At 42.8% G+C, this 23,285-nt stretch overlaps 1 protein-coding gene across 3 annotated transcripts in view; it reads left to right on the top strand.

The window, feature by feature from the left end:
• Positions 1 to 208: 208 nt before the first annotated feature.
• Positions 209 to 23,285, top strand: part of KLF7 (KLF transcription factor 7) — a 105,134-nt gene continuing 82,057 nt past the window's right edge. The window contains exons 1-2 of one of the 3 annotated variants that reach the window (XM_070387644.1): positions 209 to 363; positions 581 to 819. In XM_070387644.1, coding sequence (XP_070243745.1) covers positions 616 to 819 — 204 coding nt within the window. In that variant the 5' untranslated portion in view covers positions 209 to 363; positions 581 to 615. Of the gene's footprint in view, positions 820 to 23,285 lie in introns of all 3 variants that reach the window. The other 2 variants (XM_070387635.1, XM_005908303.3) reach the window with 2 other exon arrangements.

Raw genomic sequence — 23,285 nt, forward strand, 5'->3', positions numbered from 1 at the left:
GCCGAGCCCCGCCTCAGGTCCCGCTCCGCGCTCCCCATTGGTCCTGAGTGACTTCATGAGCCCCCTGTTTACCTTACATGGTCACACGCGGCCTAATGTACGCCCTCCTCCGAGATCCCACGGCTGCGCGGAGAGCGGGGCGGAGGGAGGGAGTTTGGGGAGGGGGAAGAGCAGGAGGAGGAGAAAAGGAGGAGGAGGGGGAGAGACTACAAACTAGCGAGGATGGGGTGGGGGGTGGGGAGGGAAGGAAAGGGGGGGAGAGAAGCGATCGCGAGAAAAAAAAAATGCAACCTCCCAAAATAAAGAGCAAAGATTGCATTAGGAGCGAACAGCGCTGCAGAAATAGATGGCAGCTTCGTATCAGTGAGTTTGCATCCCCCTTCCTGATCCACGAGCTGGAGTGATTAGAGCCCTGGAAGGGAATTGTTACTCCCGTGGAGAAGTCCCCTTTTCCTGGCAGCCGTCTGCACTGTACACGCTGGATGCTTCTCTCCATCCACCCCACTCAGTCTCTCCTCTCTCACCTCCTCTCTCCCTCTCTCCTGCATTGATTTTTTTTTTTTTTTTTTTTCCTTTTTAGTTGACTGAAACAAAACAAAACAAAAGGGCCACTGGATGTCTGCCTTCTTGGGGGGTGAGCCAGACAGACTGACAAACAAACAGACCCAACTGTGCTCGGGGAGGGTTTCTCCTCCGGTTTTGCCCGGCAGCAGCAACATGGACGTGTTGGCTAGTTATAGTATATTCCAGGAGCTACAACTTGTCCACGACACCGGCTACTTCTCAGCTTTGCCATCCCTGGAGGAGACCTGGCAGCAGGTGAATGATTTAAATTACTTGTGTAAATCGTGTGGTGGCGGCGGACTCGCAGGGGCTGCGTTGGTGTGGGCTTGGGGTTGAATTTTTTTGTTTGTTTGTTTAATTTTTACCCCCCTTTTGGCTGTTTGTTGTTGAAAATGTTTTTGGAAACAGTCATATGCTTACCTCTCCACCCACCCCCTAACCCCGTATAGTGTGCAGAGCTGAGCAGCCGGTCCGAGCTGCCTGCGTTTCAGTCACCAACACACATCCTTGTGCACATTTTGTTGGGCTCACTGTCCCCCAGCAGAGACCTGCCTAACTTCTGGGGTTCGGAGGAGCCGGGTGGGAAGGGGGTTTGGGGCTTAACGAGCCATCGCAGACAGCTACCGCGTCCCTACATGCACTAGCTGTACCTACTTGGTACCTTAAATCAGGTTCATCTCTCAACTGGTGCTGACGGCCGTCAGATGCGGAGGGGTGGGGGGTGGTAAGAGCAAAGCGGGGTGTTTTCCTAGTAATTAGCGAGTGTCAATAAAGAATAGGAACTTGATTTTGAGATTAGAAGGTGGGCAGGAGGGCGAGGAACCCAGTTATAAAAGGTACTCAAGGATATCTTGGAGGAGGATGGGAAGATATATCTATCTAGTGCTGACCATGCATTGTAGGCTTCCCCAGTGCAATATCCACGGAAAGAGATCGCTCTCTGCGTGTGTCCTTGCTTCCCTCTCTCCTTTGGTGTCCCTCTCCACTTAGCACAACCTCCGACAAAGGGTGGTGTGTGCTTCCATGCCTCTGACTTTGTCTTAGAGGACTAGTTAAGAAACTCCTAAGATGCTGAAGGGCACCAGTGCCAAGTTGGCTAGGTGTCCCAGGGAGGGGGAAGTGGGGCTGGTGACAAGTTCACTGGGCTTTGTGAAGTAGAATAAAGAAAGTGCTGGTCAGTGGAAAGTGCCAAATCTGCTGCAGAAACGGTGGTTTTTCGCAGTAAGGATTGGGAGCTGCTGAGGGGACATTTCTTCAGGAAAGATGGTGGATGGGGGGAAGGTGGAGGGACACGAGTATGCTTTAGTATTCTTTCAAAATTCTACAATGTGTATCATGGAAAGTCCAAGAAGACAATTCAGATTTGCATGGAGGAAGTGTGAACGTGCACAATCCGTCTTGGAGTAACGTGCTTGTCCTTGGGGAGGGCTGCGAGAGGCTTGGTGTGTGGCTGCTCATGTAACTTCTCTGCTTCGTGACAGCAGCTTGTTAAGGCTAATGAACGGCTGGATTTCCTCTGCCAGGATCCAAAGCGGGATTTGCCGGCTTGAGTCTAAGGATGTAACAGTCGCTGCTTTAGCGAGTGAGGTTTGGTTTTCGGTGTAAGGAGGTGATCCTCTGTACCATTGTTACTAATTGCCGTTACTCCCCTGATTCTTCCAGGCTGGAGTTTCTCCGGATACTGGTCTCTGGTGTCTGTGGGTCCATACATGCATTCCTGCCTGAGGATGCTGGCAGATGTGTTTGACTTTGTCCTTCTCTAAAGGCACACACAGCGCACACTTTTTTAGCATAAGGCATTTCTCCAGTGCATCCTTTCTTCCATCCTTGATGAGACTGCCTCATGAAGGGTCTCACTGGAGCTTTTTCCTCTTTTTATTTCACATGCTAATTAAACCAAAAGGTTGCCAGAATTTCATTTTCAGAAATAGTCTTCATTTCACACTGTCAGCCCACTGGTGTTGAATTGGTTGCCTATTAACAACTGTCTAGACTCGTTAGGGAAGAGAATCTGTTGATTTAGGCAACCCTTGTTTGTGACTAACTGTTAAGTAGGCTTGGAGGAAAGAAAGTTGGCTTTATTTGTTACAACGTTCCCCCCTGATGAATCACCCAACTTTGTTTTGGTTCAAGTTGTCACAGTAGTAAAGCCTGCTTTTTGGGGAAGGCCTCTCCAGAGGAAACCTGCCTTTCTAGATCTGGTTAGACCATCCATGAGAACATCTAGATCTATAAGGAAACATCATTGGTTTGATAATTAGAGGATGTATTAGATCTATTGTTTCCTCAGAAGCTTTCTCTGCTTTTCTCTCCACCTCCCACCCCCCTTCCTCCTCACTTCATCTCACCCACTTCGAGGAACCTCTAGTTTAGTTTCTATCTGTGGGCAAAGGAATTTCAGCCCACTGCACCTCCTTCCCTATTTCTTGCCTTAATCCTGTCCTACTGCCTGTTACCCTCACCTTCAGATCCTTTACCACGCTCTTTCAGAAGCATGCTCATAGTCCATACTGAAATATAACTTGTGAGGACACAGTCCTAAATGAGCTGTCACTCCAAAGAGCTTTCTTCTCTGGACTCCTTAGTCACAAATGCTTTCTGTAAAGGTGACTGGGACTCCCAAGTTCGTACTGGTGACATATCTCCAACTTCTCTCTCTTCCTCTCTCTCCCTACACCCTCCCCTGTGCTGCTTCTGAGTATAAAGGAGGGGAATGTGGTTACATGCAACTGTTGGTTCCAAATCAACCATCAGATGGTGAAATTTTAAGTCTCCTTTGCTCAAATCAGCTCAGGAAGGTTGCTACAAAGAACCCCAGGCCGGAGGAAGTTTGCTGATGCTCTGGGGTAATCAGATTTTAGAGGTCAAATAAGGAGCAATTATTAGATGTACTCCTGAAAGTGAACAGTGTACCTTGAGGAGATGAGCGAAATGCAGAGATTCCAGTAATCTGGTTTGGTTCCTAAGAAAAGACTGGCTTGGATGATAAACCCAAGAACATCTGTGCATTTGAAAATTAAGGATGGAGGTTTTATTTTAAATTCTTGCCTGAGATAATTGTCCTGCTTAACAGTCAGTGAGCTTGTCATGGATCTCCTGTCACAGGGGTCATCATTTTGACATTGGGTTTTGGGACAATCATGTCTTCTCCACATCCAGCTCCAACTGTGAAAATCGTTGCCGGTATAATTTTTAAATCCAGATGGACATCCTACATTAACAGCTCTCCATTCCTGGGCTCTGACTGCATACTTAAGCACTTGGCTCAAGTAACATCATCCCTGCCTGTCATATAACTGTAAATTACGCTGTGCTTATGTGGTCTATTATTTTATGGAATTCAGCTGACGCACAACTCCTACAGCCACCAGCCTTAAGCCCTTCGGAAACTTGCAGGAAATTTTCCAAGAGCTGTCTGAGCAAAAGTAGAAAAAAGTCAAAGGTAGGACAGAAGCTAGCGTAGTGTATAGGGTACCACTTGATGGATAACGGGGGACCCATTCATGAGTTTTGTCGCCGTCAGAAATCATGATTTTTCTGGATGTGCTGCTGACTTGGAAGATGAAGAAGGATTTAATACAATATTGATGGTTATTTTTCTTTGGGAAGCTACAAGCACTTTTAGAATTTTGATATATTCTTCATACCTAGACTGCTGTTTCATGAGTACAGGTCAAGTAATGATGTTCTAAGTCTTATTTACACTTAGCCTTGCTTCATGCCATTGAGGAGCATGGTGTGTTTACTGGAAAACTCTTATGGAATTATGTTTGTTGTTAATGCTGATTCATAATTGGCAGATGGGGTCAGTTTCAGGCCTCCCTTGTGCTCAGAGAAAATTTTCCACTGCTACTGGAAACAAATAAATAAATCATAGAACATTCCTCCCTCCTCCCCCACTCCCCCATTGTTTTAAACTAATGGCATACTTGGCTACTGTAAGAACTGCAGCGTCCCCATAACACTGCAATTTCATCTTGGTGACAGGCACCCTGAACCACTTTTTATAAGGGCCTTTGGTATGAAGCATCTCTAGGGGACAGCCTACAAAAATGGTTGCCTTCCAAGAGCAGCCTCATGGTGCAAGGGATAGGATTTGGTCCGTGAGCTACGTTGCTTCTCCTACACGGGGATCGTGCCTTCGCACTGCCTTCTACAGGCCCGAGCAGCCAGGTGCTGTCTCAGCCAGAAAGACAAAGCAAACTGTAGGGTCCCTGCACCCGCAGGTTTGCCTCTGTCCCCAGTTTGCAGAAAACCTTGTCGTGAATTAGAATTTCTTGGCAACAGCACCACCCAGGGAAATTTGTAGACACAAAGGAGCCTTGCTAACCACACTGAAAGGATAAAATAGCTGGCTTTTTATTTATTTATTTATTTATTGTATGTGATTTGTGCGTTCTTTAGTTACCATAAGCCTATTTTTAAAAAAATTTGAAACAGTGACTTGGCAGACTGAAAAAAAAAATTGGAACTGCCCCTGTTACCCAGATTTCCTTTATAAGGATGCAGTCACTAAATAAATGTAGCTTTACAAATGAAAGCACATGTGAATGCCATCAATCACACACTTAGCCTTTCTTTAACAGATTCATTTCCATGTTCTTCTGAATAGATACATCTCTGTGTAGATTTAGGGTTTCTAAACATGATCATTAAGTCTACCTGTTTCAGTTTGGTATTTTAAAGTGAATGAATGTTACAATGCAGATTTTTTTTTTTTAACTACATCTGTCTTTAGTTGCGGGAGAGGGGGTAAAGGAAGTGGTGACTTCTTTGTTCTCCATGTAACTCCCACCCCCACTCCCTACCCTGAGGAGAATGTGATGTTGGGGTCCAATCCATTTAAAGGGCAGAGCAGAAGATGCACTGTGACACCTCACCCTGAAATGATTTATGTATGGGTATGTCAGAGACCTTCAGTGTTCAAAATGCGCTCTTCCTCTCTCTCAGCCCATTCTAAATATAAATGCCAGTGGGGGCTATTTGCCTCTCCACTTAAATGGGAATAGTTTAGAGAGGGTCCTAATGGAGCTTTTAGTTGCCATTCTCTTATAAATCTTCAGATTCTTCTCCCATCAGAGAATTCCTGCATTTTAACTTTGTGCGTACAAGAAGGCAATGCAGAATTCTTTAATCAGCCTATGCTTATTGGGGAGGGAAGGCAGTTTCCTCCAGCCAGCCCCAAATGACTCACGTTGAGAGGGTAGCTGGCCACATGGGGTGGAGACACCCCCTATCTCTGCAGTTTGGCAGTAGCATGCCAGGAGTTTTCAGTCACCTTTGCTGGCCTCCATGATTGGCAAATGCAGAGAATGCCTCTGTGATTCCGGTTCACTCAGTCTATCAGTTAGCATGTATGTTGGGACAGAGATTTGCTGAAAGTTTAGGACAGCTCCCCAACGTAACCTGAGCAGTGCCAGAAGGGTGAGGGGTGGAGATGTATCTCTCTACAAATACACCCCTTTGTTTTCCCAGATCAACTGAGTGCTTGCTTTGCGTGAACAGGTAGAAATTTTTAACCCAGATCGCCAGATCTTACCAAGAACAGTGATTAGGAAGCTCTACAAGCACTAAAGGTGTTAAAGTCAGTGGAACAAGATACAGCAGCTAATCATTAATGTTACATGCAACACCTGCAAGTTAAGAAATACTCCTCTGCCCAGATACATTGTGTGCTTATTTTAGAACATCACACACCCACAGGAGAAACTCTGCTCATTCAATTTAAGTGTTCCCCAAATCAAGTCCTGCATTACTAGAACAGGTTTTTACCTGAAATTAGTCATCATCTTGTTCCTCTCCCTTCTTGTTCTTTCACTTTTGTTTTCTGCTGCTAATTTGGAGAATCATTTCTCCTGCCTTGGTACCTTTTTGTTTTCGTCACTTGGTATTTTGTTGTGACCCTGAGAATTTGGTCCTGCTGAGTGTATTGTGTCTGCTGCACTCTCCGTTAGAGCAGCTTCCAGCTGTCCCCATCCACCACGTGTGTGACATACAGAGGGACAGCTGAGGGTCAGCAGCAGCTTCGAGATCCATCTAGGATCAGCCTGCTTGACATGGGAGTGACTTATGATTTCATAGTGATTCACACTGCTGACTGAGCTGGTCGAGGCACTCAGTCACACCTTGTGGGCTTTTCTCTATTTATATGAAAATATGGAAAATACTTCACAGTCAGTACTTCATTCCTTTACTTTGGTTATGTGCAAAATACTGTTTGGGTGATGTGAATTTGAATTGGCTATAGGCTCTGCCCTGTATGAGCTTGACTCCAGTAGGGGAGAGTGAGCATGTTCAGAATTCAGTAATGCACTATCAGAACACTGTTGCCAAAAAGAGAGATTTGAAGTCCTGAATTTGAGTACTGACCCATGCCTCTCTATATAGCCTCACCTTGTTAAAATCTTGTTTATAGAACATACTTGAGATTTACTAAGTTCTGTTGTGCTTTTGTTTTAGCTAATGGGGTAATGGGGCTGGTGGCCCTTTGAGGGCAGATGAGTAGACAGCGTAAATACACATGTCCGTAATGGCCAGGAAACAGCATCCCTGTCTGTGTCATTCGGAAATGATTATAGGTAATTAAAATAATTAATGTAGAGCCGTATGCAATATCTATTTCTGAATATGGGTTTATTGACATTTCCTAAGGGTCATATTAAAAGTCAGGCCCCAGGCCTGTTATCAAAGCTAGATGCAGATAATCTTAGAGTTTCAAATCCTGAAAGGCTCTTGGTTTCTTTAAAACACTAGGCTAGGACCAAGTGATTGTTGAAGCCAGATGGAACACTGAACCTTCCAAGGTCCAGCTGTTGTTAACATGGATGGCGGTCCTAGGCCCCAGACTCTTTCAGATGTCCACATGATCCATTTGCTTGCTTTTCATCATGTTGTTCTGAGTATATTTTGGGTTACTTCTCATCTTTCCTCCTCTTTCTTTCCCTGTTTCCCCTTAAAAGGAGGCAAAAAAATCCTGTTTTTACTTTGAACAGCCCTTGTACATGAAGTTTGGGAATTGTCTGGGCCCTAAACCAAGCTATTGATATCTTGGAGAAAGCTTATGTGTGTCATTTTATCTCTTTTTCCACTTTTAATAATGTGTGGTAACCTGGAAAATGTACACTGTACTAAAAAGACAAAACAAAAGCCCCCAATTACAACTCCAGCCCTATGAAAAAAAGTGCTGTCACTTAAATGATAACAAATGGAGTGAGAATAAGGAGGTGCATTGAGATGGATGTGGTAGGGAGCTGGATGGATGGTGGAACTGGGGTTTTATGTGGAAAGCGTCAAGTGCGAAATGGTGAAATGCTTTGTCTCTGACAACTTGCCAACTAAGAGACTGCGTGAAACTGTAGCAGTTATCATGTGCCAATTCAGGAAAAGCTTTTCTGAAGTGTTTTAAGATTTCTTGAGAGGGTTGGATGGGCAGTGAAGTTGTAATGTTTTACAAATTTAAACAAAAAAATATTGCACATTGTGATAAGCAGTTGGGAAGAGAGTCAACTTCTGTGTGTTTTTAAAAAAGTCCTGTGGGGCTGGAAGGATTGTGCTGGCCTAATTTTGAGTGACTCTAGCGAGGAAAGGAAACTTGGGGCGCTCTTCACTCTACTTCCCAGCAACTTTTGGCCCGTCTCCACCCAATCTCTGGTAGTGATGATGGTAAAAGTTCTCTGTTGGAACTTGTCTCACAGATTGGCTTCACCTCTAAGATCTTAGAAATTGAAGTTTGCTTCCCAAATGGAGACTTCTTTATTTCATCAAAGCTGTAATCTACATGTCCAGCTCCGGTATCTTCCTGAGTTCAGTCTCACAGTTTGGAATTGGAAACATGGGGGCTGACACTAAAGACTTTTGGGATTGTCCAGTTATGACCTCAGCTGAATATACCCCGAAGTGTGAGCTCATCCACTCTGTCCTCCTTTTCCTGGCTCCCCTGTTTCTTGTACTAATCGCCTTTCTTCTGGGATCCAGGTTTGAAGGTTCTATCATCTGTGGCTTCTCTCTTTCCCTTGACTGTCATCGGTTGAAGAATCCCCCTGATTTGGATCTCACTGTACGGCACCTGGTTGGCTTTCTTCTTGTTCTGCCATTGCCCCAGGGCAGCCTGGCCACCTCACCTGGATTGACTTTCTACCTCAATCACCGTGTTTCAGATTGTTGGTGTTTCCCTCTTTTGCGTATGATGACGCCAAACGTCTAAGAGTCACAGTATTCCTAGACTGAGGCTAGGTAGTAGTTACAAGTTTGCCCTCTTGTTACCATGCGCGCTGCCATACAAATTGAATGATTGTGCTTTTTCTGCTTCTGTCTTCATTTATGTCATTTCCTTCAGACTTTTCCCTTCTTTTTCCTTTTCCCTCATGAGTCTCTTTGTCCAAATTCTACCCATCCTTTGACTTTCAGATGGTTGCCACATCATCCAGGAAACTCCCTCACTTTCCCTTTGCCAACAGTAATTGCTGCTATTCCTACACTCTTGTGTAGAACTTTCTACTTCCTCGTGATGCTTTTCAGTTTTGTCCTGTAATATAGTTTTTCTTTTTTCCCCATTACCCTGTTTTTCCAGTTAGGTTGTATGATTTGGAGCAAAGTCCATGCCTTGGTTGTAATTCTGAGAATAAACTTTTAATACATAACCCTTCAGGTTCTTAGAAAGCCATGCACATGGTAGATAATCAGTGGATATTTAAGACTTAAGATATGACCGTGACTTAAGATTTGACTATGTGTGCAGTAATGATTCACAACTGTGGTTGTACCCCAGACCAATTATATCAGTATTCCTTTGGGTGGAACCCAGACATCAGTGTTTGTTTTTTTCTTTTTTTTTAATAATCTTCTGGGTGATTCCAATATGCAGCCAAGGTTTTGAGCTCTTAATCTATGGAAGGTTGATATCAGATAGATCAGAGTTGTAGTTGGCTATTCCTTATATGGAAATATTTTATTTCTTGTATAACTTGGAAGCTAAGTGTAAAAGAGGTTTATAATAAAGCAGGGTAGTCGTGGGTATACTTCATCCAGCTCCTTGGTTAATAGCAACTGTCCAAGTGTTGTTTGATCCTTCTTGTTTTGCTTTCCTTTACCCTAAAGTGTTGAGTACAGTCTCATTTAGCTTACATTTCCTCTGACCCACTAGAGGTTTGCTTAACCTGGTCAAATTCCATTTCTGGTACTTTTGTGGTGGTGGGCACTAAACTCCAGCCGTGCCGTGCTTCAAATAATTCATTCTCAGCAGGCTGTCGACCATGATTTTCCACTTACCTCATCCCGCTCTGTGGTTTTGAAGGGATGGATGCATGCATGAACATCTGTTGGATGATGCCAGATAGGTATTAGGTACCAGTTCAACAGATTTCTTCCTGACCTCACTGTTTGCAAGTAGACTCTGTTTATAAAGAATTTCAAAGGACCCATGTTTCTAGTAAGAGGAGCAAAAATAAACTGTAGAAGAATTGCCACCGAGGACATTCAGGCAAGGGGGCCGCCTCCTTGTCCATAGAAGGCTTTAGCTCTTGTGGTAATGACTGTGGGCATGTGGTGATTTTCACAAAGAAGCCTTAGAAAGGCCTCGATTTCAAACTGTGATGTTTGCAAAAATGTATGTACTGTAGCTGCATCCTTTCATCTATAAACTGTCTTTGATGGGGTATGGTTGGCAAGAGAGAACATCAGGAGAGGAGCTCAGAGCTCAGGGTTGAAGGATATCTTTTGGAAAGCTCAACCCAGCTGTGAAAACGGCAATTAGCTGTGGAGCAATCGCTCGACAAGGGAGTGCCTGCCTGCTCCTGACCCTGCGTTCATGCTCACCTTCCAGAGCTCAGGTTGCGGGAATTCAATGGACTGGTCACAGTGCTGGCTCTTATTTTTGGAGAGGCGGCAGATTTGCTTGGCATACAAAGGAGTGGAAATAGATGGCCCCATCCCTCCCTTTTGAGCTCTTAGTGTTTGTTCATAGGGCCACTGTAGACCCTGTTCATAGAGCACAGCTCCTGTCTAAGAGGTGAAGGATGTCATCTGCGAGGAGCCCCCTGTGCAGAGCTGATTCTCCTGTGAGCTCCCTGAGATGCTGCTCAGTGTCACACTGAGTCTTTGGCTTTGCCTTCTGCATTCCAAGATGACCCGGCCCTCCCCTGTGCATTTACCTCCCTGTATTAAGTTTCTTTCTTTCTTTCTTTAATATGGACCAAGAGATGGTTTCCCCTGTGATGGGGATGTTCACGTTGGCTTGTAAGAGTCTAACAGACATCTGTATTGAGCTTTTGTTCTCAAGGACTCAGGGTGTTTTGATCAGGATCTCTTGTCACTGGCACATTCTTTCTGTAACTAAGGAACAGGCAGATATTACAGAATTTCCCATTCAGAGGTGAGAAAAATGGGGCAGAGGAAGATGAAGCAAGTTGTATTCATGTGGCTGCAAAGCAGATGAGTTGCAAAACCCATGGTGGAACATTCTTTCCTCTTCCTTCTTTCAACTTGGCCATTCTGTCTGTCACCATAACAAGCATCATAATAATACCTGTGCTAAGTTGCTTTACTCGTGTCCGACTCTTTGTGACCCTGTGGACTGTAGCCCACCAGCCTCCTCTGTCCATGGGATTCTCCAGGCAAGAATACTGGAGTGGGTTGCCATGCCCTCCTCTAGGAATAATATCTAATAGATATCAGATACTTCCTAGAGATGATCTCATCTGAGCACGTTATATACATCATTTCATTTAACTCTCACACCAACCCTGTGAGATATATGTTCTGCTTAATCCTCCTTTTACAGATGGATACATTGAGGTGAGAGTTATTAAATGACTTGCCTAAAGTCACACAACTTGGAAGTCTGGTTGAGCCAGATTGGGCTCAGAATGAGCCCAGGCAGTATGCTCAGGACTCTGAATTTCTACATTTATACTGACTCCTAGTTAGGAAGGAGACACCAAGGCAGAAGCCAAAGGTCATGGCTTGGGACTCAGTGGAACTGTATGGATTTGAAGGCTTTCTGGCCTATCTTTCTGGGACTTGGTTTTCTCATCTGAAAAAGAGCCCTATAATGGCTCAGATGGTAAAGAATCTACCTGCAGTACAGGAGACCTTGTTTGATCCCTGGATCAGAAAGATCCCCCGTAGAAAGGCATGGCAATCTACTCCAGTATTCTTGCCTGGAGAATCCCATGGACAGAGGAACCTGGTGGGCCACAGTCCATGGGGTCGCAAAGAGTCAATGACTGAGCGACTAACACTTTAGTTAGGGTTTCTTAAGGTCATAGTGTTTGTATTAGTCAAATTACATGAGGTGTTGAAATCAGGCAGAGCTGGAGCCTTGAGAAAGTCACCCAACATCTCTGAGTCTATTCTGTCATGGGTGGAATAGAGACAATAATGCCTAAGTAAGAGCAGGCATGTTGGCTCTCTGGCCCAGTGTCTGACACATAGGATCCACTCAACAAATTCTTTTCCCATTTTCAACCATTCTTCCTTCCGTTGAAAACAGTACTCTTTTTCTAAATAGTATCACTGGTTTCTCTAAGGCCCTAGTCATCTCGAGTGTCTAAGAGAAGGTGAATGATGGGAAGGCATGGTATTTCCTTTATCCATCCCACCAGAGCAGCTTTCATGAAATCACTTGCGCTTAGTAGTGGGGAAATACTCGCAGTATCCATTGCCCCCCAAAACTCGGCCTCCTTTGATACTGTTGGAATTTGCTTGGCTTGCTCACTCCCATGTCCAACTCATTCCCTTTCTTTCCAGTCTTACTTAGGACTTTTCCTAAGTTTTCCCGGCATGTGGATATTTTTCTTTGTGAGTCAGAATTCGGCACATATACTGTAATACAGTGCCGGTTACTACACCTGCCTTTTCTGCCTTACCTGATGACTGAGCTTATAGCAGCTTATGAGAGTGAATCAGGTTTTATGAGATCTATAAATATCTCCGATAGGATTTTTATTTCATTTTCCCCCTTCAAATAAGACATAATGGAAGCACTCACATACACAAGGAATATTCTTTCTGTGATAAAGTGGGTGTTTTTGAATTGGCCTCTGAAAAGCAATAATTTGATGTTGTTCATGATGTGGTTGTTCATGTTGGGAGTTTTATGGGGGAGGGGGAAGAATCATGCATATGCTGCTATAAAACTTGAAGATTATTTCCTCATATTGAAGGTTTAGCCCAGTACCTATGGAGAGATTTATGTCAAGAGATGCCAGCTGTGTGTACAGACTGCATCTCCTCCTTCTGAGGAGTGTGTGTTTGTGTGTTTCTTAGACACACAGAAACCAGGGAAGGAAAGTCCCGTTGGCTGACAGAAGCGGGGGCTCCCAGAAAGAAGATTTCCAGTTCTTTGTCTCATCTGCTTCTAGCTGCCCTAGGGGAGGATCTCGTCATCCTTCTCTGGACTTCATGAATTTCCTAGGGAGATTTCACACCACTTAATATATCTCAATGAAATTTTTTCCCTCGGAACTTCACTTTTTATTTTTTTTTAAGAGTCTTAAGCTTACCCAATTTTTTAAAAATGTACATTCCCCAATACCAAGAATGGAAAGGATTTTTCTTACCTTGCTTTTTGAGGAGTATCTAGAAGGAACCTTGAGCATGTAACTTTAAAGAATCCATTAAAAATAAAACTGTGAGGGTTCTTTGTCCCTCGTTTTTACTGCCTGGAAAATAGAAGTCAGGAACTCCACTTGCCATCTTATTCAGGACTGTTGTGACAAAGATAATTATGGACTTAACACTGGTTTTTGAAAAACTGGATATCTGACTCTGACTACTTAGGATTTTTGTTTTGTTTTTTTGCACAACCTCTCCTTGCATACATCTTCCAGCAATTCTCAGTAGCTTTATGTTTTAACTAGATGATATAATTTGGCCTCTGAAAAAATAAACTCTGTGAACTTAGTACACCTGACCTAAAGGCATGCAGGATTTTTGCCTTAATGTCATTTCATTTTTTTCCATTTAACATCATCTCGGTGTGTAATATAATCCTAGCATTTTGGCTCTGCTACAGGCAAACACTATTGCATGCTTATCATCAAATGATATGAGTTCTCTGGTCCTCAGTTTCCTCATGTGTAGACAGTAGGGTAGAGTTAGGAGCAGTCAGATGATCAGATACAAACAGGAAGCTCCTAGGCTAAACTGGCTTCAAGAGCTGTTTTATTTGGCCAGCATACCTATTTCAGTTTTCTTTTTAATTGGAATGCTTTCAGACACATCATGCACTCTTCAATTAACCTTGTCTCCACTATTTCTACCTTACTTTGTTTCTGATCTCTAGCCAGGTGAGCATGCATTTGAGTTTGTGACCCCCAGACTGTCAGCTCTCTAAGTCACCTTCCCCTCAAAAAATGCTGTGATTTGGGGGACAGCCGTTATTTCTTCATGAGTCTCAAGCTGGCTTGATTTCTGTTCTTACCCGGAATCCATTTTCATTCCTTTTTAGACTTCTCTGCCTTGTTGAATGTCTTTGTTTGGGATTCTATTTTATAAAGCAGATTCCAAATTGCATCTCAATTTCTCCGAGTCATCCAGGTTCTGTTGTAGATCATCGAAATCTGGGTTGGAAAAGTCCATCTGGTTTACCCCTCTCCCCGCCTGGGCTGAGCAGTTGCTGCTGAGCATGTTTATTCCTTATTGGTATTTGCAACATTTTCCAATTTGGAAACTGACTCTTAAGTTTCCTGAGCTTGCAGCGTCTTCTTGGTGGAAATGGGAGTGAAATGAGACAATACCAAAAAAAAAAAGTTCTTCTGGTCAGACAACCCTCATTAACAAATGACTGCCATTGTCTGGGTTTCTTTTGTCACTCATGACACACAACTGATCAGTGGTGGGGAAAAGTCGTTTTTGTGGAAGAAAAACGTGTATCCATTGCTGAGGTTTCATAGTCTTGATATAGAAGCATGTTGTATAGAACCCCATTATCAGCTTTAACTGCTAATTTTTTGTGGAAGTGGATTTTATATGACTTGTTTCACTGAGGAAGTGATGCTTTTTGTGTGAAGAACTCTAGGGCATTATAATAAAGTACTTTCCTGAGAATCAAGTAATTGGCTTTTTTTTTTTTTTTTTGGCCCTTGGCACTCAAATACTGCCAGCAAGGCACTTGGCCTTCATTTTCTAATGCTTTCAGGATGCTATTCTACATTAGGGGTGTTTAAAAAAATTTATTCTTTTGTATTGGCTCCCTGATATTACTAAGGATATCATTTAGGTTGACTGGCTGGCGATTTTCAAGTCATTCTTTTCCTGTTAAAAAAGCCAGTCATTCCATTGAATTACTTGATGCTGGGTATACCTCCTTTGCTACAATCTCCAATTACTTTTTCTTTTTAAAAAACTCTGAGGGTTAAGTAAAGGTCCAGCCTCATTATCTTGTTAGCATATGTATTAATTAATTTTTAAAAACTAAATAGTTGTTTATCTTACTATGTGAATTGACAGCTATTAAAATATTTCTGGAAAGTATCTTTAGAAAGGAAGAAAGAAAGGTAGAAAATAAAAGCAAGAAGAAAAAAGCAGGCAGACCTTATATGGCCCTCAAATGTCCTTGCACAGTTCTTCTGTGAAAGAGAAGCAGAATGCAAATCGTTTGTCTTCCTATCCAAGATGTGTCTTTTCCTCTTGTTTCTGCATTCATGATCTCTTTTTTTATGCACCCTCTTCAAAGAGTTTAAGATTTTACAAATATTAGAATCTGAGGACTATTAGACATCTCATCGCAATCTCTTTTCTTTCTCCTCGATTTGCAGATAACCTGCCTGAGCTCTGTTGTTTCAGTCGCAAAGTTGTGTCTGACTCTTTGTGACCCCATGAACTGCAGCACACCAGGCTTCCCTGGCCTCCATTATCTCTCGGAGTTTACTGTAAAGCCTGAGCTTTAGAGAGCATTATTTAAGTCCAAGCCAGTATTGGACCTTCAAGCAATTTGCTTTACTTGAAATACTTTATTTTAAAATTTTTATTGTAGTATAGTTGATTTACAATGTGGTGTTTCACGTGTATAGCAAAGTGGTTCAGGTATATATATATCCATATATACATGCATATACATTTTCAGACACTTTTCCATTATAGATTGTTATATGATACTGAGTATAGTTTCCTGTGCTATATAGTAGGTCCTTGTTGGTTATCTGTTTTATATATAGTAGTTTGTATATATTAATCCCAAACTCCTAACTTATCCCATTTCAATATTTCAGATGTCTTCCCATGTTAACATAATGTGTGGTGAAGCATGGCTCAAGGCAGTGCTTCTCAAAGGGTGAGCTACCCTCTGTGGGCTCAGGAGCACAGCGTTAAATAACAACAGAATTACCTTGGGAGGCCTTATTATTATTCCCGGTTCAGTTTTCTTTCAATCCTTCTGACTAACTCTAGGAGAAAGTCTCAGCTTTGTGTCCTTAAGGCTTCATGATCTTTTCCTTCTCTTCCTCCTTCTCTGTCCTGTCCTCCATCCTGCCCTCTCTTTATGCCTTCCTTTTTTTCATTTTTCTTCCTTTCTTTCTTTTTAATGACGAGAAAACAGAAACCAAACCCAGAGTTTTTGACAGTCAAACGTCCAGCTAAAAGTTAATATTATCATTTTGGTTATATTGTTTTTAATTTTATGGTTATTTTTTATTGATGATCATTTATAGGAAAAGTATTTTAAAATATATGCAGCCTTAAATTTTTACTGTAGTATAGCTGGTTTACAATGTGGTGTCAGTTTCAGGTGTACAGCAAAGCGGTTCAGATACATATACACACATACACACACGTATACTTTTTCAGACACATTTCTGTTATAGATTATTACAAGATTCAATGCCTTCATGAGGCAGTTATAAATGTAAATAATAGGGAAATGATTATACAGATGGAAAGCTGATTTGGTAAAAATGTATGAACGTGGGATGAAGTGAAATATGAAGAACACTGATGTGGTAGAGAATTCAAGGGACTCGGAGTCAGAAAACTGGAATTTAGTCCTGACTTTGTAAATATAAACCAGGGCAAATCGCTAAACTGCATTTTCCCATCTGCAGTGTGGGGTTTATAATAATAGGATTATTATAATCAAATGATACATGGCTGTGAAAGTGCTTTGTAAACTATCATATGCTACATAATGTTATTGTTTTCTATTCTGTGGTAGCGGAGGCTTTAGTTTCAGACTTAAACTAGCACTCTCTGTTGACTTTCTTCTTCCTTATGATTTCTGTTCAGTGTTCTGAGCATGGATATAGTAGCTTCTTACTTGTTCAAGTGGGGCTCTTGTCCCTTACTTGCAGCACTTTGAAAAATCTTCCTACTGGTTTTCTAAAAGTGGGGACATAATTTCTAATTTCTTTGTGTGTGTGTTAGCTTTTAAATAAATTTTGAAAAAAGTAAATTTAGTAAATATAGTATGTCAAAGCTAGATTAAGATAATACGTTTAGCTTAATTGATCCTTTCCAGATAAATTTTTAAAACTTAAAATATTTTATCACACTCATGAAAGAATTGGGTGTGTGTCTGTGAGTTGATGCCCAGAGATGAAGGCAGTTTGGGTTTTGTGTAGAAAGGAGAACCTTGGGGACAGTTTGCTCCTGAAAGTAGAAGTCTGTGTGGCTAAAGTGACTCATTAACAATGTCTGTCACATGTGGTTCACTGATAAGATGGGAACTTGGCCTGGTTAGGAAGTCCTGGACTTACCAGGACCTTTCAGCTGACTTCCAGAAAAGCCTAGCTTATGCTGCACAGGGATTGGAGTGACAGAGCAGCATTCATGGTCTCAGGGACATGGACTTTTATCCCACCCTAGACAACCCAGATCGGAGATAACTGTAGATAAGAAGGGAGGTTGATCTCTCTGACTTGAGGACCACACTGACTGCGTTGGTCAAGCTCCATGAACTCTTCAACTCAGGATGCTCAGATGGGTGCCATTTTGACAAGAATTTAGGAACTCAGAGTGTGAGGTCCAAAGGCCCTCTCTCATACTGCCTCATCCTGAAGCTGGGAATGAGGGAGTATCTGGATCCCTGTCTAAGAGAGGGCCACTAGGGTTTTAGCCCATCCCTGTTTTAGGGGATTGAGTAGCTCTGTCCTTATTCAAAGACCTCCATTCAAAGCGAAGGTTTTTAGGAGCAGCCCATGAAGTGGCCTAGCACAGGCCTCTCTCTCTCATCAGGGTTGAATGGCCGTCATGGCCTTCCTCTCAGCCTTGATAGAGTTACTGCTACTGCTGCTGCTGCTAAGTTGCTTCAGTCATGTCCAACTCTGTGCGACCCCATAGACGGCAGCCTACCAGGGTCCGCCGTCCCTGGGATTCTCCAGGCAAGAACACTGGAGTGGGTTGCCATTTCCTTCTCCAGTGCATGAAAGTGGAAAGTGAAAGTGAAGTTGCTCAGTTGTGTCCGACTCTTCATGACCCCATGGACTGCAGCTTGCCAGGCTCCTCTGTCCATGGGATTTTCCAGGCAAGAGTACTGGAGTGGGGTACCATTGCCTTCTCTGTTAAGGGGCTTCTTAAAACTCAGAGCTTCCAGTTTGCCCTTCTTCGGACTTTTAAGCGGAAGTGGAGATGGACAGGAATCTACTTCTGTAGGGATTTGTCAGGACATACCTTTGGCTCAACCTCCCACATGAGAAATTTGATTCTGGGGTCAGGAATGTGACAAAACACTTGAGTATGCAGCTGGATCTTTGCCATCAATATGATTTGCAAGGAAGTGTGGCCATAAAATGCTTGAGATCATGAATTGGATGGACTCCCCATCTGGAGAGCCATACCTTTCTCTGCAAACTTAAATACTTATGTACTTTTAAAGTTTAGTTTTGATTTTTTTAAAAGAGGATAGAAACTTAATCAGCTATTAAGAAAAAAACGGAACAAAACAAAAATTGCTTCAGATCTAGTGGTAACATTTTCAAGTTTGCAACAAACAGTTTTATTGGAAAATAATGTTTTGTTCGTTAAAGAAAATCAAACCTGTCCTAAGGCATTGCAAGAACTGGCCAATGCTACAACCCTGGTCAGTGAACACGGTGGAAAGAAGCGACAGAGGCTGGGGCTGATGTTGGCACATTGTATTATCAGAGAAATTTGTCATCATCTGTTACTTATCGTCCTCTTACTTTCAGGTTCTTCACTGTGGTTTTCCCTGTCAAGTGGTAACTTATTTCATTTTAGAAATGCTTTTTATTTTGAAGTAATTATAGACTCACAGTAAGTTGCAGAAATAATACAGAGTCCTATGTTCCCCACAGTGAGGGCATCTTACTCCATAGCCATCAGATGACTTGGTTCTTTTTGAGGGACTTGCTCTGAGGGAGTGGGGTGGGTGTGGTAAGTGGGGATACCTTGGAATACAGGGATGATGTTCTTATGGGGCAAAAGGGGCTGTAGGCAGAAGGCAGGGGTAATTGAGAAGGAATACAGGTCATACCTCCCCAGCTTGTTTGTAGCTGGGGCCTCCCAGCTGTTAAAAAGCCAATTAGTTTTTGTGTAAATGAGAAAAAAAGAAGAAATACAATTGTCTCTCTATATATACATTCAAATAAAAGGATATACTTATTGACAGTTTGAGGGGGAAGGAGGAGAGGGTGCTGGGAATTAGAAAGGGAGATTTTATTTTTTAAACCTTTTCTATTCTGTTTAAATTTTTTGACCTTCACCTGTGTTCATTACTTTCAATTTTTTTAAGAGCGATCCTGTGATGAAGTGATGGGCCTCTTGCCTTTTCTTTGTGATTTTTTTTTTTCTTTCAGTCTTATGTTCATTTAAAAGAATACCCAGCCTCTTGAGAGGATCAATAATTTGGACTGCTGACAATTGTCTATAATTATACCATGATTGCTCTTCTTTTAGTGGGGCCAATAAATTAACTCCCCTTCTCCCCTCCCCAACCCATTTGAGAAAATAGATACAGGAAACAGACAGATTAGAGGTTAAATATCAGGTTTCAAGTGGATAAAACTGGATTGAGACCCAGTTGGGAAGTGCCGTCTCATTCTGGCGTCCCAGTAGCTACTGTGGAATCCTCTCCGCACCCCCACCCCACGGCTTGTAGGCTGCTCATCCAGGGGAAGGAAACGTCGTCCAGCTGAGCAGCAGGTCGCCAGCTCTGCACTGCCTGCCTGGCCCCTCAGGGCTTCCCCCACAGCAGGGGGCAAAGCTTTCCAGGAAGGGGTTAGGATGACGAGAGAGGAGCAGGGCCTATAGCGTGTTTTTCTTTTTTCTTTTCTTTAATCTTTTCTCTTACAATAGCTTTCTTGGGCAGGAGTGAGGGAAGGTGATAAAAAGAAGTTTGGAAGCTCTACTTGCAGGACATCCTGGGAGATACTTACTTGGAAGAGTGAGCCCCGTGCCTCTGAGGAATTCTAGCGGAGGAGGGGAGGAGTCTAGTATAGCACCGGGACAGGCTCCAGGGTAGAAGGAAGACAGGAAGCAGCAATGAAGGTTTTATCTTGGTCTGACTCAGGGGAAGGGGCTCAAGGGACCTTGGTCCTAGGCCCTGCTCTTTGAGGAACACTGGCCAGAAAGGGACTGGGAGCAGCTAGGGAAGGGGAGTGACCCTGGGTGTGTTGAGTTCTAGTCTGTCCTGAATTCCCCCAACCTCACCCTGCAAGTAAAAATGGAAAGAATTTGAGGACTGCAGGCAGGTAGCCTCAAGGAAGAGTGGTGGAGGTAGAGAGATGAGAACAGAAGAATCCTGAGTCTCCAAAAATGCTGGTGTGGAGACTGCTTTGTCCCTTACCTGTCCACCTGTCCACTTGCCTCTTCTTGGCCACTTCACATCAGAATAGAACTCCTAGTCCCTGAAGTCAGCTGGCTCTTGCTGATCAGTCTGTCATCCACTAACAGGGGTGAAGGAGTCGGAACAGTCATACTCCTCTGTAATTAATCATCGGGATGCTTGAGAAGGAAGTAGGGAATGCTCAGTTTTGTAGTTATGCTTCATTTTTCTTCTATGATTTTTGTTTGGTTCTCTTTCTTTGTGATTTACTCAGTTTCTATCAGATTTCTCAGATAACAACTATTATCTCATGAATAGTTGATAGTTGCTCTTCTTGTGAAGCCAGGAACCACCTATGTTGCTATCCTGGTGACATCACTCTCTTGGTTCCTTTTCTTTAATTGATTAATTTAATTCATCCCTCTCTCTTTCTCTTCCTTCCTCTCTTCTTTTCTTGAAGGCTTTTGATATGCTAAGCATTGTACTCGGTGCTGAGAATGTATTAATGACCCAAACAGATGCTGTCCTTGCTAGAATCTAGAGTGGACCCACAAGATAAATAGATTGTGATTGGCATAGAAGGAAAAGAACAGGGTGTCAGGAGAGAATATTTCCTCAGTGATTTTCCCAGTCACATCTGAAATAGTTAAGGAATTTTCCTGCTCATCTCATAGCTTTTTTATATACTCCCCAAAATGTTCTTCTCAAAACTTTTTCCTGGAAGTATGTAGTTGACACTCAAGAAATCTAAAATGGAACAAACATTTTGGATTTAGTATACTTATGATCTGTTTCATTTATTGCATATATTTCATTTATCATGAGTCTCCTCTTGAGTGTGTAAATTCTCTTCTGTGTATGTAGCTGGAATTTTAATCTTGCTAAACAAAAAGGCTGTCACACTCCATATACTTACTGTGTGTATTGTCAGTGTTTGAGTAACTGTATTATCGTTTGAAGGTTTTGTTTTTTTTAACCTCATCTTATTTTCCAATAGATTTGTTGTATTCCTTTCATAGGAAAAACTGAGGGAAGTAAAGAAAAGGAAAAGCTAATGGTCTTTTCATGTCACAGCAAATCATGGCAGCCAGGAGATTCTGACTAAGCACGTCAGTTAAACCTTTAATGGTACGTTACTGTGCAGCACTTCCTTATAAAATCTATACGTAAAAGCAGTAGGTAATTTATGGTCATCAGTGGTGGCAGTTTTAAAAAATATAGATGTGATAAGCATTCTGTTCCTTAAGTTCTGCCTCAGGACTGATTGGTGAGTTGCCATTGTGTTGAGTGATGTGAACAATACTGATAAACATATCAGGTCGTATTTATTTGATTCCAGCTAAAGGAAAAAAACCTTTCTGGAAAGAGTGATGCTTCTTTAATAGCAAATGGATTGAATTGATGTAAGTATGGTTTGTAACAAGGGATATTTAACCTTCTATCTAGAATCAAATGCGAGAATCAGAGACGCTGAAGACAACAATGACTTTACAGAGAAGACTTTTGCTTAATCTGCATGATTGGAGGAAGGCTTTGGGGATAAAGATGCATCTGAAAACTTACTTTGCTTAGCTTGGTGCTGTGTGCTTAGTCGCCCAGTTGTGTCTGACTCTTTGCGACCACATGGACTATATAGCCCGCCAGCCTCCATAGGATTCTCCAGGCGAGAATACTGGAGTGGATTGCCATTCCCTGCTCCTGGCGTCTGAGGCACCTTTCAGCCTTGTAGTGACAATTACAGGCATTCCTGAGGGATGGTGGCAGGATATTGTAGAGACCAAGGTACAGCCTCACATGAAGGGAAGGTTGAAATGAACCCTGTTCCCTCAGGCGTGCATGAAATGTGTTGGTGATACTGACTTGGTGATAGAGGCAGCTGAATTGGGTCATGTGACTGATGCGAGGGAAGCCGTGACCCAGCTGGTTGGGAGTCCTAAGCAAATCAGAAGGGACGCAAGGATAGGGCTGGTGGTTTCATTTCCCTGCAGGTATAACAGAGGCTCTGTGTTCTCCTCTGCTGACATTTGAAAATGTTCATTTTGGTACTTGTCGGTGACCCAGGAAAACAAGGTGAAAAATTAGCAACAGTGGGATGCTATAAAGCTTGTGACTGAACATTTCTATGATGTTTTTGAAACTTTTGCCTTGGGTTAGCCCCCTGGCGTGACTTTTTGGAAGTCTAAACCAAACAATAACTCCCTGTCATTCAGACTAGCTTGTCTCCCTCTGAGACTTCTCCTTGACCAAGGGCACAACTTTTATGGGAGTGGAGGAGGTGCTATATCAATACTGGGTTCATCTGTAGAGCTTAGATGAATTTGCCTCCCGAGAGTTCAGACTTTAATGAAGCATCCTTTCCCTTGGAGCCAGCCTGCCTTTCTGCTGTCTTCACTCTCCACTAAGGCAGAGAGCAGAGCCTTCTCTTATGATATTGCAGAGTTAATAATGCTGCTCTATTGATTTTGTGAGCCTCTCAGTCACAGGGGAATGTGGGGGCGGGGATGGGTCCAGTGCTCATAGTACGCTTCCTCCAACTCTCTTTCCAGCCTGGAGCTGTTGTTTTGATTCTGGAAGCTTCTAACCAGGGCTGGATTTCCAAAGGTCAAATGTGCCTGCACATTTTGTCCTTAATGAGTTAGCTCTGCCCTGGAGTCCTCCCTGAACTTGCCAGCGTTCAACCTGAGCAGTAGCAACAGCAACTTCATAACCAGGTCCAATTGCTTGACACTCCACCCTTGAGAGGTGCCAAAAGGAGCCGCTTAGTGTTATTGGCCAGGAGAATGTGGTCATAAATGCATGTCTACAGGAATGGGTGAGGTTTCCTCTTTGCTTAGAAAGCCAGAAAAACATCAACAGAAAGGGGCTACAAAGGAGAAAAACACATCCAGGCGCTGAACCTTTGGTCCCCTCACCAGCAAAACATTTGATGGTTTTAGTGAGGAAATTCCACTTTTTTTTTTTCCTTAAAAAAATAGGGAGATATACTTTTTAATCATCTCCTTTTTTC

Source organism: Bos mutus, chromosome 2 (assembly GCF_027580195.1).
Source record: "Bos mutus isolate GX-2022 chromosome 2, NWIPB_WYAK_1.1, whole genome shotgun sequence".
Classification (NCBI taxonomy): Eukaryota; Metazoa; Chordata; class Mammalia; order Artiodactyla; family Bovidae; genus Bos; species Bos mutus.